Source organism: Lepidochelys kempii, chromosome 1 (genome assembly GCF_965140285.1).
Source record: "Lepidochelys kempii isolate rLepKem1 chromosome 1, rLepKem1.hap1, whole genome shotgun sequence".
Taxonomy (NCBI): domain Eukaryota; kingdom Metazoa; phylum Chordata; order Testudines; family Cheloniidae; genus Lepidochelys; species Lepidochelys kempii.
The window spans coordinates 254229823-254244474 of NC_136380.1; the positions used below are offsets into that span (position 1 = coordinate 254229823).

Here is a 14652-nt window from a genome sequence, read left to right on the forward strand (position 1 = left end):
AGTCACAAATAAGTGAATTTAGTGTTTGATTTTTTTTTGTGAGGAATTGAGGTTATAAACTCTAACCCACAAAAACATGGAATATGTGACTTTTATCAGTGTGAGTTTTTCATGATCTCTTGTACTCATAATTGGCCAAACCATTAGAGAGTTATGCAGGTCAGCCAAACAGCTCCTTATAAAACTTTTATACCACACCATTATGTATCCTGTTATGCTAGTCTACTCTAGAATGTCTTTAGAGAGCTTTTAAGAGTTTTTTTTTTTTTTTTAAATCTATCCACATCTAAACTCTTATAGATTACTCTCTATAAGTATATCAGAGGGATAAATACCAGAGAGGGAGAGGAATTATTTAAACTCAGTACCAATGTGGACACAAGAACAAATGGATATAAACTGGCCACTAGGAAATTTAGATTAGAAATTAGACGAAGGTTTCTAACCATCAGAGGAGTGAAGTTTTGGAATAGCCTTCCGAGGGAAGTAGTGGGGGCAAAAGATCTATCTTGCTTTAAGATTAAACTCGATAAGTTTATGGAGGAGATGGTATGATGGGATAACATGGTTTTGGTAATTAAATATTCATGGTAAATAGGCCCAATGGACTGTGATGGGTTTTTAGATGGGGTAAGATCCAAGTTACCCGGGAAAGAATTTTCTGTAGTATCTGGCTGATGAATCTTGCCCATATGCTCAGGGTTTAGCTGATCGCCATATTTGGGGTCGGGAAGGAATTTTCCTCCAGGGCAGATTGGAAGGCCCTGGAGGTTTTTCGCCTTCCTCTGTAGCATGGGGCACGGGTCACTTGCTGGAGGATTCTCTGCTCCTTGAGGTCTTCAAACTACAATTTGAGGACTTCAATAGCACAGATATAGGTGTGAGGTCTTTTTTAGGAGTGGTGGGTGAAATTCTGTGGCCTACATTGTGCAGGAGGTCAGACTAGATGATCATAATGGTCCCTTCTGACCTAAATATCTATGAATCTATGAATCTAAAGCCAGATATCTTGTTTCTGTACTTCAAAGTTTCTAGACTGTCACTACCTATTTGTGATCAAAGAGCACTAAAATTAAAACAAAGCTTCTTTCCAGACTACTAATTCACACTTTCGGAGGCTTTTATTGAGCTGAGAATATCCTATTGACTCAAAAGCCATGTCTAATGTATCCCAAGTGACTTCTCTGACACATCTCTTTGTCATATACGCTGCATGATTTTTACAGTTCTTCAAAGGTATGTCTACACTGCAATGTAAGCCCAGGGTTAGTGGGACTCTAGTCAGCAGACCCCTGTTAGGGATCCTTGGGCTTGAGCATCTATGTTGTATTTTAACCTGAGGTTAAGAATTTTCTGACACATGCTTGAACCTTGGGCTCTGGCATTCACACTGCACTGCACAGACCTGAGTCAAAGTAACCATGTCGCAGAGTCCCTAGTGTGACCGGGGGGGCCTGTAATGGATCACACTGAGAATGCCACACTCACGACAGACTGCAAGAAACAGGGCAGACAGTACCCAATAACTGGTGGTTTATTCTTCAGTTAGATTCACCATGCCAGTAACAAAAGAGCTTCTGCAGCACCACACTGGTTAACCAAACACCGTCCCCTCTAGGCATTCCAGCCCTTGGCTTCCATCCCAACAATCAGGTCTAATATAGAAAGAGGTTATTGAAAATCCAATTCACTACATGTGAGGTTCTACTCATCCCAAAGGATCAGTCAGACACCTACCATCAGGTCAATATGTATCTCAGATCTTACCCAAATATCACGCTGTCAGCCAATCCATAGTAAACTAACTAAAGATTTATTAATAAAAGAAAAGAATAGTTTATAAATGGTTAATAGATCATATATACATACAAGTGATTGCAAAGTCCTTATATCAGGTTTGTAGCAGTGGTGGAATAAACTGCTAGTTTTCAAAAGTTGCTCTGGTAACTTCCAAAAGATTAGATCCTCTTTATCTAAGATAAAGGAGAGATAAGGGAGATCCTCAGTTCTTAGTTCAAAATACTCCTTCTATTTGTAAAACCACAGTCCAGAGATTTGGAGCAGGAAAAAGCCGAAATGGAGATGTCTCAGGTGTCTTTTATATCCTCTGCCATGTGCTTAGACATGTACTATTCCAAACAAAGCCCACAGCCCCTGTGTATGGAAAATTACTGACAAAGATGGAGTCATAGAATCATAGAATATCAGGGTTGGAAGGGACCTCAGGAGGTCATCTAGTCCAACCCCCTGCTCAAAGCAGGACCGATCCCCAACTAAATCATCCCAGCCAGGTCTTTGTCAAGCTTGACCTTAAAAATCTTCTAGGGAAGGAGATTCCACCACCTCCCTAGGTAACGCATTCCAGCGTTTCACCACCCTCATAGTGAAAAAGTTTTTCCTAATATCCAACCTAAATCTTCCCCACTGCAACTTGAGACCATTACTCTTTGTTCTGTCATCTGCTACCACTGAGAACAGTCTAGAGCCATCCTCTTTGGAACTCCCTTTCAGATAGTTGAAAGCAGCTATCAAATCCCCCCTCATTCTTCTCTTCTGAAGACTAAACATCCCCAGTTCCCTAGAGTCCTAGATCACATATCCACATCACATGTCCTACATGTTTTGATAAATCACAGGGGTGACCATTGGCTCCTTGCTGTTTTAGGCATTTGCAGGAAGACTCATTGAAAAGCTGATCTCCTTTAATGGCCTGTCACCACCTGAATGGTCCATCCACAATTGAATGGTTCATCAACACTGGGCTGGCTAGACTGGATGTAAAACTACCTTGTGGGTGTCAACCAAGAACAAAACACATGTTTGAGATACAAATATATAGCAAATATTCATAAAGTCAGATACAAAGATGGTACCTGCATATAAACAAGATTATCATACTTAGCAGATTATCAACAGAACAGCTGTACCTTACATGACATACTTTGTATAAGATTTCTTGCAATTGTATAACCATGGTAGCAACAATGGTATAAATGGTCATCTTCAGTTATACATCATCACACACACATCCCCCCAAAATGTGGCCGCTCTACTCCTAGGAACATGGTGCACTGTGGGAAAACTTTACTGCTTGCCCTGCCCATTGCCAGGAAGCAGCTCGCTTTGCAAAAGGCTTGAGTGGTTTGCTCTTTGTTGCAAACCCAAGAGGTTCTGTGATAGTGTGCCTACAGAGCAGTGATCAGAACAGAATGGGCTAATGCTGACCTGAGCATCTGCCGTTTGCTGGGGGTGGGGCTTCTGTTTTCAATAGAGTGCATTGCAGATTGTTGGGTTAGAGAGAACTAAGGAAGCTGTCACAAGGAATTGTAGGATTCTTTCAGATGACTCCCAGGACCTGAGTCAAGCAAGGCTGCGTCTACACTGCATAGCAATAGGGCTCAGACCCTGGGTCCTGGCTTGACTTGAGCTCGGACCCTCTGGCCCTGCAGACCCTGAGACCCTCGGTCTGAGCCCTGGGTTAGTGCAACTGCAGTGTAGACACAAGGGGGGTTAGCCTTGAGCCTGGGCTTTCATTGCAGTGTAGACATACCTCAAAAGTCCTATGACCCAATTCAACCTCCACTAAAGTTAGTGGAAAGACTCACATTGATTTCAGTGGAGCTGGACCAAACCCCTGTTGTTGTCCACCTTTGCCAAATGAAACAGTCATTCCATCAATTAATTGCATTGATATTGCTTGTGCCCTTTCACTTTAACAAGCTGATCTGGGGGGCTCTTGGCTGGTTTCCTGAGTGCATCAGCAAAGATCAGGACAAAAGGAACAAATTGCCACTTATGGCAAAGTTAATTGCCTTCAAATCATACTGCAGCTGACAAGAGTAACTGCAAGGCACCTGAATAGACTGCAGCCTGGAACATCCCTGGCAATCTATATGGAATCACAGATAACTCTTGCATAATAATGGGAAGAGACCCTAGTTGGTCATCTAGTTCAAATTACCTGTTATAAGTGTGGAAGGTTATTACATTATCCATGAACACATCTAAACTTGATCTAAATATATCTGGTAATTTTGCTATAATACCCTGGCCATACAATAGTTGTTTCTGAATATAAATGATGAAGTAAATCTGTCAATTTTAGCATCACACTGGGAACTAGTATGCAATTTATTTGCAATTATCCCTAAATCTCTTTGCATAGCTAAGAATGTCCTTTATATTGGTACAACCAATACAATTTAATGTGTGATGAATAATCAAAGTACCCGATCAAGAGCCATGAGGTATCCCATCGCCATTCCTCCTGTCTGATGTCACAGTCACCTCTTTTTAGCTATAGTGATCTGTGCTATTTACCTTTTGCGTTCCAATTGGGGATTTATTTCTTTTGAGCTTCAAGTGTCTGTCAAGGTGTCTCTTCGCTTCATAATCTCTTTGTAAAACCTACATGTGTCGGGTCCAGTTCTGGCCATGACGTTTTGACTTGTAGAAGTTAGATTTGTTTGAAAATGTTGGCTTCCTGTTACAAACACTGTGGACCAGATCCTTAGCAGGTATAATCAGTGTAGCTCCAGTGGAGTCAGTGCTGTGCTGATTTACATCCAGCTGATGATTTGGCCCTCTCGTTGTATGTGAGCACACACACAAGGACCTGAGTTTCATCACCAACATCATGTTCTTAACCAAGTGTCTTGCACACACTTGGTAACACGGTGCTCTGCTGAATTGTAACAAGAAAAATTGAAAGAATTAAAGGAGTGAGAAGTGTGTTGAGGTAACCACTCTAATCTGCCTACCTTCTGCTTAGTCCTGCCTCTGTTTACATGTGTTTTGAGCCCTTTGTAATCTTTCAAAGCTTTGCTCATCATAGCAATAACTGATTTTGTGTGTGCAGTCAAGAAGTAGCAATCTACCACATCAAGTCTGACTGAATCTCACTGTCCTACATGGCATTTAGTGTTTCAGTTCTATGCTTGCTGTAACGCTGCATGTGTCCGTACTTCAAATTTATTAATAGCTCTGATGACCAGGCATCTGCCCTTCTGGATTTGCTCATCTGCAGGTGATGCATTAATACTCGTATTTCCTAAGACAGATCTCCATTGAACATAGGTTTCAGAGTAGCAGCCGTATTAGTCTGTATTCACAAAAAGAAAAGGAGGACTTGTGGCACCTTAGAGACTAATCAATTTATTTGAGCATCGATGCATCCGATGAAGTGAGCTGTAGCTCACGAAAGCTTATGCTCAAATAAATTGGTTAGTCTCTAAGGTGCCACAAGTACTCCTTTTCTTTTTTCCACTGAACATGGTTTGTTTCGTCAGATGCAGAGCAGTAGCATCTGTTGATATGCCAGTGAGTAATTTTCAAGATACTCAAATTAATATAAGCAGAACTATTACTGTTAGTACAAACTGGTGAGAGTGTGCAAATGTCTAGAAAACATGACCTATGAGGAAAGTTTGAAAAAATTGGGTTTGTTTAGTCTGGAGGAAAGAAGACTGAGGGAGAAATTATAACAGTTTTCAGGTACATAAAAGATGGTTACAAGGAGAAGGGTAACCTCTGGTTAACCTCTTGAGGGTAGGACAAGGAAGCAATGGGCTTAAATTGCAGCAAGGGAGGTTTTGGTTGGACATTAGGAAAACCTTCTGTCAGGGTAGTTAAGCACTGGAACAAAATGCCTAGAGAGGTTGTTGACTCTCCACCTGTCATAACCATATAGCTAAGGGTAGCCTAGAATTCCTCCTTACCTGTAAGGGGTTAAGAAGCTCAAATAACCTGGTTGGCACCTGACCAAAAGGACCAATGGGGAAAGAAGATGCTTTCAAATCTGGGGTGGGGGAGGCTTTGTTTTTGTGTGTTGTCTTGGGAAGCAGAGAAGCATGAAGTCAGAAAACTCCTCCTCCTATAAACCATCCTAAAAGTCTATCATATTACAAAAATTGTAAGTAAAAGCCAGGCAAGGCGTGTTAGATTATCTTTTGTTTTGCTTGTGAATTTTTCCTTTGCTGGAGGGAGGTTTATTCCTGTTATTTGTAACTTTGAAACTAAGCCTAGAGGAAGTTCTGCTGTGTTTTTGAATCTTTTGTTACCCTGTAAAGTTAATTTCCATCCTGATTTTACAAAGATGATCTTTATCTTTTAAAAAAAATAATAAAATCCTTCTTTTAAGAACCTGACTGATTTCTCTATTGTCCTAAGACCCAGGGGTTCGTGTCTGTGATCACTTTGTAACCAGTTGGTTAGGATATTATGCTCACGCCTCCCCAGGAAAGGGGGTGTAAGGGCTTAGGGGGATATTTTGGGGGAATAGGAACGCCAAATGGTCCTTTCCCTGATTCTTTGTTAAATCACTTGGTGGTGGCAGCGTACCGTCCAAGGGCAAAGAATTTTGTGCCTTGGGGAAGTTTTAACCTAAGCTGGTAGAAATAAGCTTAGGGGGTCTTTTATGCAGGTCCCCACATCTGTACCCTAGAGTTCAGAGTGGGGAGGGAACCCTGACACCACCCTTGCAGGTTTTTAAGAACAGGTTAGACAAAAACCTGTCAGAAATGATCTAGTTATTACTTAGTCCTGCCTGGAGTGCAGGAGACCGGCCCAGATGACCTATTGAGGTCCCTTCCAGTCCTCTATTTCTATGATTCTACGACTGAGGCTAAGAGCTTGTTTTCTTAAACTACTTATCAGGGTTTTAATTTTCCCAGCAAAGCATACAATGCTATGATGTAATGTTCCAGGTAGTCCTCCTCTTCAGGCATTCCCTGCTAGTATATATTGGGGATTCTTCATCCACCTCACAGTTGTGCTGCTTTGCCATCCCTTGCAATATATTGCAACTAAAAAGATATTGCCATAATTTCTATTTTAAAACACATAATTCAGGTTACCAATTTTAGCCAACATATGAGATGTCCCACATGGTAAGAAAAGAGGGCTGAGCATTGGGGGATTTTCAAATTGGGTGCCCAGCTCTTATTGGGAAGCCACCATATGGCGTATACCTGAAATCCACACACTATTTATTTAATGACTCTGGAGCACTGCCACAGATGTGTGCTTTGGACACATTTATTTTTAAAGTGTTTGGCCCTATTTCAGAATTCCCTGCTTCGTAATTGCCCACTTTGATTTAAAAACCATAGACTTGCTCCAGCCTTACAGACTTTGTATCTAATCTTCATCTAGGGCTGGACACTTCTGTCCCTCCACATAAAATGGCCTATTTATCTATTGTGCATGAGCTTTCTCCTCTGCAGCTCCTTCCATGTAGAACAAATTTTCTCTGATGCACCAACTCTTATAAAATCTTTTGAAAGTGTACCTTTTATCCCTTGCCTATATTACTTAATTTCTTCCCCCACTATTCAGCTTTCTAAGGGGTTTTGGTGCACAACGTATATAGTTTTATAAAATGTGGTACAGTGTTTTATCAGCTGTGGCATATAGTCTTGTTTAGACATAGCTGTGACCCTCCTCCCAGATGATGTCATGGTATCCTCTTGCACTGAGGATCCCCACCAGGGGAAGGGACCCCAGCTACTAGGAAGAGACCGGTAACAGTAACTGGGATTTGAGTGTTAAAAATGTAGATGACCAGGAGAATCACATGATGAATTGCCTGCCGGGAGTGAAGGTTGTGGACCTCTCGAGACACCGGGATAGATTTATGTGCAGTGCTGGGGAGGAGCTGGTTGTGGTACGTGTAGGTACCAATGACATGGGGAAAGGTAAGAAAGAGGGTCCTGGAGGCCAAATATGGCCCTGCTAGGTAAGAGATTAAAGTCCAGGACCTCCATTCTCTGAAATGCTTCCAGTTCCACATGCAGGGCCAATTAGACAGATAAACACCTGCAAGGTCTCAATGTGTGGATGAGATGATGGTGTTGGGAGGAGGAATTTAGGTTTATTAGGAACTGGGGAACCTTTTAGGTAAAGAGGAGCGTATTCAGCAGTGTTCTCAAGCTTTTGTACTGGTGATCCCTTTCACATAGCACGCCTCTGAGTGCGACCCCCCCCCCTTATCATTTAAAAACACATTTTTATATATTTAACACCATTTTAAATGCTGGAGGAAAAGCAGAGTTTGGTGTGGAGGCTGATCGCTCACGACCCCCCATGTAATAACCTCACGACCCCCTGAGGGGTCCTGACCCCCAGTTTGAGAACCCCTGCTATACAGGAAGGATGGGTTTCATGTAAACTAAAACAGAAATAGATTGCTGTCATGTTGGGACATGTAATCAGAAGTGAGAAATATATTTCTCTGGAATTTTTTAAACGCTCTCTTTCCAGACGTTCGTATGTGACCTCCCTTTTTATTTTGTAGCTTATATTAAGCACCACAGGTATATAAAATAACATCTATTTATATCTTGTTAGATACTATGGTCAGTGTGTTTACTCTTACGGTTTTTGTCTTCTATTTGTCCATGTAAATTTGTACCCTTCCTGTCCTTTCTACCTCTCTGTGTTTGGACCCAATGAAATCCCAAATTAAAACTTTGAATAAAAATATATTGGAATTTGTCGTTGAGGCTTTTAGTTTTACTCACTTAAATTTTTCTGAATGGTAACAAATTAAATTGAAATAATTTATCAGACTTTACTAAAATGAATTCAATGAAATCGTGCCATTCTGCTGTCTATAGGTATATTATAACCAGAATGTGTTTTTTTTCTTTTTAAGAGCTACAACACACTTGGAGATTGAACCTTTCACGCTTCTTGGCGTCTGTGCTGGGCTTATTCCATATCCTCACCATAACCAGTCCCCAAGAAACACTTACCAGTGTGCTATGGGGAAGCAAGCAATGGGTAAGGTTTTTCTGCTTCAAGATTGGAATGTTGTCATGTTAAACATCAGACAGCGTAAAATACTACAAATATTCTTGTCTACTAGATCATTTAAAAATGTTTCAGAGGAAATTAACATTTCTTATGAGCAATGGCGTAGATGCCAGGAGAAATTGACTTTTGGTTTTTTGTTTGTTTTTTTATTTAAGAAATAGCTTAGCAAAATGGAGTCCAATGTTCTGGGGTTTTCATACTTTAAAAGAAAATTTGAAGAAACCATAGCACTATTATTCCTATTTTTGTAACAGTCATTACTTTCAAGTTTTCAGTATAGCTGGAAGATTGGCAGGGAGTGTTTTTTCTTTCTTTTTATACTTCAGTGTGCTGTGGGTTTCCAAACAAAAAAGAGAAAAAAAGTGTTTGCACAAAGAGAGTGAAAGCATGGAGAAGTGATTTTCTCTGAATAGTTAAGAGTACTGCCGTTTTTTAATATATATTCATTAACACTCAATACCATGGCACTAAGAATTTCTCTCCCTTACCAGAAAAGACAGTACTTCCTCAGTGACCTCTCACTTCACAGTATTTTATATTTTGGCTTTATTTTGGGAGAGGAAGCACTAGTGGGCAGTTATGGTGTCATCTCAATGAAACAAGAAAAGAAGTTAATTTTCTAAGCATGAGTTTTTAACTAATTTTAATTTAATAGTTGGTATGGTTTTCTTTAACGGTCATCTTATGAATTTGTCATGTTAGGTAGTTAAGATCACAGTTCTAGTTTTGCCATTTGATAAGCAGCCAAACCATATTAACATTTTCTTGTTAACTTGTGTGCCTAACTAATGTACTGTTTTGTCAAGCCACAGCAAGTCCCAATGAAAACAGCAGCACATCAGTTCAGTCTGCCCTGTTCAGACTTCAGCTATACGTGTCAGTTTTATGTCTTGTGTTTGTGACAAGTTGAGATTACAGTAAAAGAACCCCATGTGTCATGAAAAAATTATCTCTTATATTAGGTTTACAAAATCATTTGTTTTGTAATGTGACTCCGAAATTGAAACCGTACACCTTTTGTGAAAATCTTCTAGCAGAATTAATGGAAGAATAGCTGCCTTGTACCTAATGGTCAACTTTAATATGTCAAAATACTAGTAAATTAAATTAGAAAGAGATGTGTTACCACCTTAAAAAAGAAAAGGTAGAGGTAATATTTTTCCTTTACAAGTCCGTTCCCCCCCCCCCCCCCAACAGTCTCTATTTTATGACTATTAGTCTCAGAACGTTTGGTTAGTTACCACACACAGTTAAGCAGGATCAGTGTGTACAGAAAGCCAATTCAGTATCTGTGGAGTTCTTTTGTAGTTTTCTGTGTGAAGGTTTTTTTTCTCGTTTTGTTTTGAGTGTCATTTGCAATTCATTGTCTGTGTTTTCTGAGGTTGGTGTATTCAGCTGCTTTGACCCTAGGTCTTGCACATTTAGCTCCTTGGATACAATCCTCTGACGTTACTGCTGACGCTAGGAACACAAAAGCCATTGAATATCTTTAGCAATAAAAAAAAGCCTTTGTTTCGGTTTGTTATTACAAAACACCTGACTCCAAAGAATAAGCAGTGAGATAAAAGTACATTTTAAAAGTTGGCACATGACCTGGCTGTATGTTACTTTGTACACTGAAATATCAGCAAACACCCTGAGTCTTTATGAAAAGTTTGTGTACACTTGTTTTTTTTTAAAGTGGAGGTGATATCTAGCTGTAGAAAATATTGTTACATATGCTTGTAGATTAGCTGTATAAAATTAAACCTACAGGATATTCATGTAATTTATTTCATTTGTTTGCATATATTTTTGTATTTACACAAATGCTGACTACTACTTCAAACTTCTGTTGCTTGTTTTGTGCTTTAAAAAGTTCTCTCTCTCCCCTACTGGCTTTGCATAGCCAAATGGAAGGACCCATGCCCATGTCCACTCACTCCCTGTGGTGTCAAGTACTGGGAGTATTGAGAGACCATGTTACCTTCCTAGAGGGAGGGTGGGACTTAGATTGCTCAACACGGACCACTCTGCTGATTTGAGGAAGCTGTACTGACAGGCTTTGAAGGAAGTCCTCAGTCTCCTCAATCAGAAACACAGTAATGTCATGGGTGAGAAGGGATGTGAAGCAGGGATAAATTGACAGGATCCCCTCAATTTACGAATGAAATTAATAATGCAATATAACCGGCAATGTATAGATTATTAAAATCTCAGACAACATTTCTACAGGATAATGCTTATTAAATGTACTGTACAGAAAAATATGTTTTATGGCCGGAATGAGTGTTCTTGTTAATGTGCTGGTGCATTCAATAGTAGGTAAGACGGACGTCGATCAAGTGGTGGGGACGCACTTTGTCCAGAGAACATAGAGTATGATGCATGTAGCATAATGCAGGGATGGGGGTGTTACCTGTACTTAGCTTGCAAGTGCAGTTGTGGTTGCAAGGTCTTCTGATTGCATGTGCACACTGCAGTACAGAAATAATTTCAAATTTAAGATAATGGTGTGCTATGTAAGATTATAATTCAATACCCTGCATTATTAATGTTCCATATGTGGCTAGGATAATGCTATAAAGGATCAGAGACTCTGAAAATAGAGATGAATAAGACCTATTATTATTTATTTATTGTGCAGTAGCACCTAGGAGTCCCAGTCATGAACTAGGACCCTGTTGTGCTAGGTGCTGTACAAACACAGAACTTAGGAAATGTAACACTTTTTTCTACTACTAATTCAACTGCGTTTTTATATAATATATAAAATTAGTGTGTCTCTCTCTCTCTCTCTGTGTCTCTGGATATAGAAAGCAAGATCTGCATATTAATAATTCTGCTATTACTCACATTGAAGATATGTAATGTTTTGTCAGAATATAGAGGGTTGTAATGGAAACAATTTTACAGCCCTGGTTATTGCCGTCTGCCCTATGAATGCTATAATAAAAAAACGTGGATAAAGATTACTTCAAATTAGATGTCTGGAGATAAGTCTTCTAGTACTAAGAACCGTTGCTATCTATATATTGTCAGTTGCTCCTGGAGAACTGTAGAGGTCCCTGATGACTGGTATATTACAGGGCAAATTTAGTACCAATTCTCACAAATGGGCTGAGGAAGGAGATTGCAACTATGGGAATAGAGCTGTTTTTGTTGTTGTTTTGTTTTTAGGTAACATCTGTGATGTATTTCTCAATGTATTGAGAAGTAAAGTGTCTCAAAATTTTGTACAGACAGTTTATTGGCGGGGGACAAAGTGGGAAGAATATAAATATAAACAAAAGCAAAACCAGTGTGGGCTATTACTGGTCTGTACAACCTATTCTTGGGTTCTGCCACCAGTCATCCAGGGACAGCATTTGTGCTGCATACCGTGTGTTCTCTTCTACCAGCTCTTCGCTCTGTGGATGGAGGTACAGAAGTGCCTAAATTGAGCTAGGCTTTCATGCTCTGTTCCAATATACCCATAATCTCAAACAGATTGTGGTTCAAATAGTAAATATCCTAGCCAGGGAGCACCTATCATGTAAAATTCCCAATGACCTCAGTCATCTGCCCCGCCCCGAGGATTCAGTGCAGCCTTTACATAAAGGTGTTCTATCCATTCTATCAGCTCCATGCCCCTGCAGAAAGGAAGGAGTGGAATGTTTGCTGTCAAGTGAACGGAAATACAGAAGTACCAGCAATCCCTTTTTTGGTACCCACACAAATGCTCCCTTTGGTTCATATTTAAACATAGTTTTATTTTTTGTACAGTTGTTGAAGTTCATTGTGCTTTAGTTTGCTTGGCTTTTTGAGGGAAGTAAACAAAACCTCTGTTCCTTTAGAAAGTAGACATAAATGTTAGTGGCTCCCTTCTTTCCAACACCTGCATGAAGGCCTTGTGGCAACACAGCAGACCTCAGGGAGGAAAAAGAGCTCCTATCTCTGTGAGTTTGGGATGGGGTTTAAATAAACAGAGGATGCGAGTGGTTTGGCAGCCAGGGGAGAGAAGGCATTCTGTGACTGTGAGCCAGGGGTGTGATTCCTAGCTTGCATACACATGATTGCACTAGGTCAGTGAGAGAGAGCACAAGAATAAATAGTACTGTAGCCACGGTAGCACAGACAGTTGCAGTGAGTACGTATCCATAGGGTTCGGGTAGGTTTGTATGCAACACAGGTAAGCTATGCTGTCACTCCCTGTGCTATTGCAGCTACAGTAATATATATAATAATATTTGCACTAGTTCAATGACAGCTACCTTTTGTATAGGATGCACCCTTTAAGGGTGGTTACTGCTGATATATTGCATACTTACATTTCACTTTTATGCTTGAGTGAGTCTTCCTCTAATCAATTACATTCCTACTTGCGCATCTCACCCCTAGTGCTTTTTTCCTGTTTCTTTGTTTTTATTGTGTGTACTATTGCATCCATGGCTGGGAAAGCTAACAGTATGTATTGGTGCTCAAAAATTCTGCCATTTCATTGGTCATTCATGCCCATTCAAATGTGATGTAAACAAAAAAATAATCTAGTTAGAACTACCTTGTGGTGTGATGAAATACCAACTTTAAAGATAAAGGATATCCATTCAGAAAGAAAGCCATAATATTCATGCCCAGTAAATTTCCACTAGAATTTCCGAAGTTTTGTAAAGGTGTCACTCGCAACTTTAGAAAACAAGGCATTTTCTCTCTGAACATTAATAAGGTTAATTATGTGGTTGGGCTGTGGTTGAACACCATAAACCTTGGCCTCTTTCTTGCTTTCCCTGGGTGGCCACTGGAACGTAGCAGATATAGCCCATAACATAACAAGAGAGCATAAAACCCTTCAGAAGTAGACTTGAGGAACGATCTGTATGTGTTTCACAGCCATGATAAAAGTGTATTTCTCATTCAGGAGCAACTTCCACTGAAGAATCGGGAACTGCATTTAGGATCACCTGAAAATTTAGTTCGTTTGAGTAGTAAGCTCCACAGATTCAGCCCACCCAAGAAAAAAGGGATTATTCAGATAGTGGTAGAAATTAATATGGGGGTTTTGAGTTTTTCACTGGGGGAAATGATCCCCACGCTCTGCAGTAGGAGAAACTTCAGTTTTTCAAAGCGTAGGAAAGTAGGATGAAGTTGTCCCAGTTGGCTGAAAAGTTGTCTCCGTGGGTAGGCACTTCAGTGGGTGGACTGTTCCATGGTGGTAACTGACAGGCCTGATTCTGTACCCAAGATGCAAGTGAGGCTGAAGTATCCAGTTCTTCCCCTCCCCTCCCATTGCAAACTGAGGGAGGGAGGAACAGCCTCTGCCAAACTTCCCCCAACAGATGGTGAATCACTCTTCTCCCGAAGAAGAAAGTAAATTGGTCACCAGTAAGATGCCAGTGAAGCCATTTATCACCTGTGCCAAAGCCCCACATGCACTCTGGGACGCTCTTCAGTACTGACACCCTAGAGCTTCATAGCCACTTTGCAGACTCCAGGAAAGTGCAAGAAATGAGGAGAGTTTGTGGGACCCAGCAGAGAAGGCTGCCATCTTCTGCTATAGTATTTGTCTCCCTCCCTCCGCCTTGGGAAGGGGACTATGTTGGAAGTGTTTTGTGACCGCCAATATAGCATCGAGGGGAGGGCAAATCTCAGGAGTTGACTATGACAGTTGCTGTTTTAGATACTTTGTTTTATGGGTGCTTTTTTTAGTATTTTCTCAAATACAAATGCCTGGAAAGTGCAAGTATTTGTATATAAAGCATGTTTTTGTCATAACCTTAATAGCAGAACTGTGTTTTGGTGTGGTGTTTAGCAGCCCAAAATCTTCGTGTTGCATTTCTTTTAACTGTAGCAACCAGTCCTCTTGGAATAACTGCAGGCAAT

The 14652-nt window shown here is 40.4% G+C and overlaps 1 protein-coding gene across 2 annotated transcripts in view; it reads left to right on the top strand.

Moving 5' to 3' along the window:
* POLR3B (RNA polymerase III subunit B) overlaps nucleotides 1-14652 on the top strand; it is a 122477-nt gene that overhangs the window by 63446 nt on the left and 44379 nt on the right. For both annotated transcript variants that reach the window (XM_073324285.2, XM_073324277.2), the window contains exon 19: nucleotides 8654-8781. In XM_073324285.2, coding sequence (XP_073180386.1) covers nucleotides 8654-8781 — 128 coding nt within the window. The remainder of the gene's footprint in view (nucleotides 1-8653; nucleotides 8782-14652) is intronic.